The sequence below is a fragment of the Octopus bimaculoides genome, chromosome 4, assembly GCF_046866305.1.
Source record: "Octopus bimaculoides isolate indiv1 chromosome 4, ASM4686630v1, whole genome shotgun sequence".
Classification (NCBI taxonomy): Eukaryota; Metazoa; Mollusca; class Cephalopoda; order Octopoda; family Octopodidae; genus Octopus; species Octopus bimaculoides.
In genome coordinates this window covers 90,752,174-90,757,173 of record NC_142931.1, presented here as the reverse complement: position 1 = coordinate 90,757,173, position 5,000 = coordinate 90,752,174, and the positions used below count along the sequence as shown (strand labels likewise).

Here is a 5,000-nt window from a genome sequence, read left to right as displayed (position 1 = left end):
CAGTTTTATATATATGTAGATGAATGTATATATATAAATATATGAACATATATGTATATATTTATATATATAAATATATGAATATATACCTTGTAACACCTCTTTTCCATCTTTAATTCTTTTGTCGAGTTTCTATAGGATATGTGTTCTATAAACGCTCTTAGCACGTTTTATACTTGTAACATTTTCAAATTCGCAATATACTTACTACAGTAAGCTACCAATTTAATGTGAAGAATCTTTGTTAGAAATTGACCTTTGGAGCCCACCAAAGTAAAGGATTATATAGAACTCAACCTTTTCTCGTTATCATCCTCACAAGAGATAAAACAATGAACAAAATTTTAGGCTCACACAAAATTATCAAAAGCAAAATGCAAATTAAATCATTGAATAAAATATTAACCAGCGAAAGACAATATCCATTAACAACAGAACTAAAAGTGAAAAAATGTGGTCGACCTAACTGTGGTACTTGCACCCACCTTCTGAAGGGTTCAGAGTTCCACTTTAAACAAGGTGAAGTATTTAAGATTAAATCAAATTTCACCTGTACCATACATGTTTAGGGTGTGGTAATAATTATATTTGCCAAACAGGGATATCACTCTGTCGAAGAACCACTCACCACAAAGAACAAATACACCACCCACAATACTGACAGATACAGGTCAGTGGACACATAGAAAGGTGTGCGAGGAATTTTAATCCTAATTTCCTAATTTTTCCTTTCAATCAATGTTCACAGAACACCTCAATACAACAAAGAATGAATAAAGAGGCAACTTTCATCAATAAATATCTTCCACAACTAAATATGAACACATAACATAATACAGAACACTACTAACCTTTCAATTAATACCACTAAACGCCGTAAATCCCATAAACCATTTACATTACAGATCTATATCTGCCCTAATTGCACCAAATCCAGAACTACTTACCTCCCTTACACATAATCTTTTTACTCAGGGACTAGTAGACCTGACACAGTTCAGTAATCGGTGTGCATTCAAAACAATGATTAGTAACATTACGAAACCGGTATACTTTTGAATCTCTTTAACAATTCACAATAATGACTTTAATTACTTTTATTCCTGCCTCAGTTCATTTAATTGTATTTATCTATCGTTACTGTTCATAAAAGGCCTTTACTTTTTTTTTGATTTCCAATGCGCATTTCCACTTATTTTTCTTCTTACTTTCCACGTGTAGTTTCTATTTTGTTTTGTAACATATTTCTATTATATATGTATATATATATGTGTGTGTGTGTGTGTGTGTGTGTATGTGTGTGTGTGTGTGTGTATCGAGTCAGTGTAGTATTATCCGTTCAACTCAAAGTAAGGTGAATAAATCAAAATAAGCAACAGGATATCAAGAGGTGAAGCAGTACGACCGTTTCAAGCGGCTCCATTTAATTGAACAATGCGATCATTGCGTCAATTTACATGCAGGGCTATCCTCAGCTGCATAAATAAATAGAATTTTTAATGAGTTTGACACATTGATATAATTTTACTCACATTCTGTAATAGAGCAAGAAGAGGGAAAAAGTACATGTTGCTATTAATGTAGCTTAAAATATACTACACTTCTAAGAACTGTATGAAGTTTGTTAGGGTCATAGCTTGTAACGGATTGTGGTTCATTTTTAATTTATTAGTCTTTTACTATCAACTACCAAATCTAAGGCTAGAGGAGAGTGTCTGTTTGGAATGGATACACGGAGTGAGTTGACAGTTTATAGTTAGGTATGGTCATAAATATTGTCAGGATTAAAGGAAATTCATCTGTCCATTCTCGACAGATGTCCAGAATGGACAGATGTTCCATAGGCCAGACTGTATGTCGATTACGCAGGTCCACTGAAGGGATCATATTGCCTTGTGGTAGTGGATAGTTTTTCAAAGTGGCCGGAAGAGCATAAATGTAAGAAGCCGACATCTGCAGTTACAATATGCTTTTTACACGAATTGTTTGCCAGGTATGGTATTTCGGATACCATCGCGTCGGATAATGGAACTCAATTTACGTCAGACGATTTCAGAAAATTTTGTAAAATGCTCGTCATCGAACATGTCACTACTCTGCCGTATCATCCTAGGTCAAGTGGACAAGCGGCGCGTTTTGTTAAAACTTTGAAGAGGACGTTGAAAAAGGCGAAAAATGAAGTGGCAAACAACAAAAATACTTCAAAATTCTTCAAGTTAGGTGACAAAGTTTTTTAAAACCAATAGATATGGTAAAGAAAGCTGGGTGGACGGTCTAATCATTAAACAAATTGGAAGAATGATATTCTTGGTTAAAGGGGGGAAATGACGAATACAAAAAGACACATTAACCAACTTAAAAAAAAAAATTCTCAGAAAAAACAGCCACGAGAAATTAAATCCCCATGGAAGTATTGTACGACACGTTTGAGGTACCAACACCCAAACAATTTGAAACTACACGTTCTAGCACCAGGAAACGGAAAAGAACGGAAACACTGGAATTCAACCCCAAGCGTAAGAGATATTAAAGCTCTGAGCGGAGTTCAAATTCTCAAAAGGGAGATGATAGGGAAGACTGATTCTAAAATGGGGGAGATGTTGTGGAAGGATTCCAACAACTCTTCAAGTGACTAAAAGATGGACTGACTCATTGTTATAAAACAAAGAACTGTTTGTAGCAGTTCACTGATAGCCGCAATAATAATAGTAGTGCGTCGTGGTTATACTCTTTTCCCCTCACTTCGTTATATTATATATAAAATACAAGGATATAAAAGCATGTGTGTATGTATGTATGTACGTATAAGCCTATGTATTGTGTATATCAGCTTGGTGTGAATAAGTATCACTTAAATTACTGATGTCAATATAATCAATTATAAACCTTGAATGTTGTGCCCCAACATCGTAGCAGTCCAATGACTGGCGATCATAAAAGTAAAAAGATAACATTGCTTGCAAACATCTTTTACTATGGCATCTTAGAAATAATTCAATAAAAAATTGCTATTAATCTTACCTCTAGCATATTTAACAGTTTTGAATTCGAGTGGAAGTTCATAAACAATCCTTTGTATTTGAATAAAGATTTCGTCTCAGTTATATGTACTTACCTTGTGTAACATGTTCTATAATAAACATGTAAAAGATTATACTTAGCTCTGAACAAAAGCAATTACTACTGATAGCAACTCCACAACCTCACGCAGAGTACTACAACAATAAACTATGAAGGTTAAAGGATGCAGATTTCAGTTCTTTTTTAGTACATTCTCTTCACCTCTTCTCTCTTTCAGTATACAGATATGAAGACACAAAGTAGTATTCCATTCAATCTCCTCAGGAACAATCGAGAACTTTTATACCAGTTTTTAAATAAATAAGGATAACTATGCACTCAAGTGGTACTTATTTTATTGAGCCCGAAAGGATAAAAGGCAAGGCCCACCTCGGTAGTATTTGAACTAACAGTGTAAAAACGAGTGAAATGCAGTTAAACATTTTGCTCAGCGGGCTAACGATTCTGCTAGTCAGCTCGTCGCCTTCTACTGACCTAATCTTAGAGCCAAAAATATATACTTGTAGACATTATAGTTTATTTTATAGAACTATATTTGCACGAGCAATAAACTGAAATATACATTCGAAGATGAAATTGAGAAACATGACACAGTGTTTATTTTTCAAATATTTATTTCAGATAACTTTTTGATTACATAACGGTTGAAAGCTGCAAGGTGAATGGTGGGCCATAAACAATAACTGATTATAGGTTGGAATATTGTAAATGTAATGATTGTACGGTTGACTGCTCATAGAATGCAATGTTTGAACATTTGGCCATATAGTATCTCCAACGTTGATTAAAAATACTTTTGTTCCTAATTTTTTAAGATTCTCTATTTCTGACATTAACTCAGCAGTTAAAACAGTTAGTGATGGATCTATAAATAAAACAGCTAATTGCTTTGTGTATAAATTAGGATGCATATTGAGTCCTTTACCCATATGGCGTACAATACCAGCTAGTCCCGGGTATGTTGGTTTCATAAGTTTGCCAAGTTCAGCGTTCGTTTTATTAATTAAAGTTGTAAATGGCTGATTATAGCTGTGAGGGCAATCAACAAAAGAGAATGTTCTGTATCTTCCATATGGTGTATATGGCAGCATGGTCTGTATAAACTGTGTAATTATATCGGTGCGGTAAATTCCCAATGTTAGAATGTCATATCCAAACGACACAGTACCTTTGAAAAGAAGAAAGCTATATTTATTAAGTAATAGTAAAAGGGAAATATCATTGTAATTCGTAGGAAATGAGAAATTTTATTCCGTATTTTCTTATTTATATTTTGTACACTTTTATGGGTCTCATACATATGAAAATTCAAATCACACATCTCGGTATTAATTCATCTAACATGGTTCTATTCTCTAATATAATTCTGGGGAGTTGAATAAGACAAAAATTATAAATAATAATAATAATCCTTTCTACTATAGGCACATAGCCTGAAATTTGGGGGGAAGGGGTTAGTCGATTAAGTCGACTCCAGTGTATAACTGGTATTCATTTCATCGACTCCGAAAAAATGAAAGGCAAGGTCCACTCGAAAGAATTTTAACTCAGAGCGTGAAGAGGAAAGAATTTTTATCCGGCATACTAAGTATTCTGCCAGCTAACCAACTTAGGTAGAACACGTACAAAAATCAGCATTGCTTGGAACTGCAAGAATTCTTTGCAGGATTCTTGAAGCATTACCAGTAAACAAGTGTCACCTTAGTTTGCTGGCTGTAGACAGCTGATACTTTCCATCATATCCAGCAAAATAAGCTGAGAGTTTTCATCAAGTACTAATAATAATGATTTCAAATTTTGACACAAGGCAGCAAGTCGATTTAATCGATTCCAATGATCAACTGGTACTTATTTAATCCACCCTCAATAGGATGAAAAGCAAAGGTGCCCTCGGTGGAATTTGTATTCAGAAAGTGAAG

At 34.1% G+C, this 5,000-nt stretch overlaps 1 protein-coding gene across 1 annotated transcript in view; it reads right to left on the bottom strand.

The window, feature by feature from the left end:
- Positions 1-3,677: 3,677 nt before the first annotated feature.
- Positions 3,678-5,000, bottom strand: part of LOC106880811 (uncharacterized) — a 10,828-nt gene continuing 9,505 nt past the window's right edge. Inside the window, exon 5 of the mRNA XM_014930937.3 lies at positions 3,678-4,249. Coding sequence (XP_014786423.1) covers positions 3,699-4,249 — 551 coding nt within the window. The 3' untranslated portion in view covers positions 3,678-3,698. The remainder of the gene's footprint in view (positions 4,250-5,000) is intronic.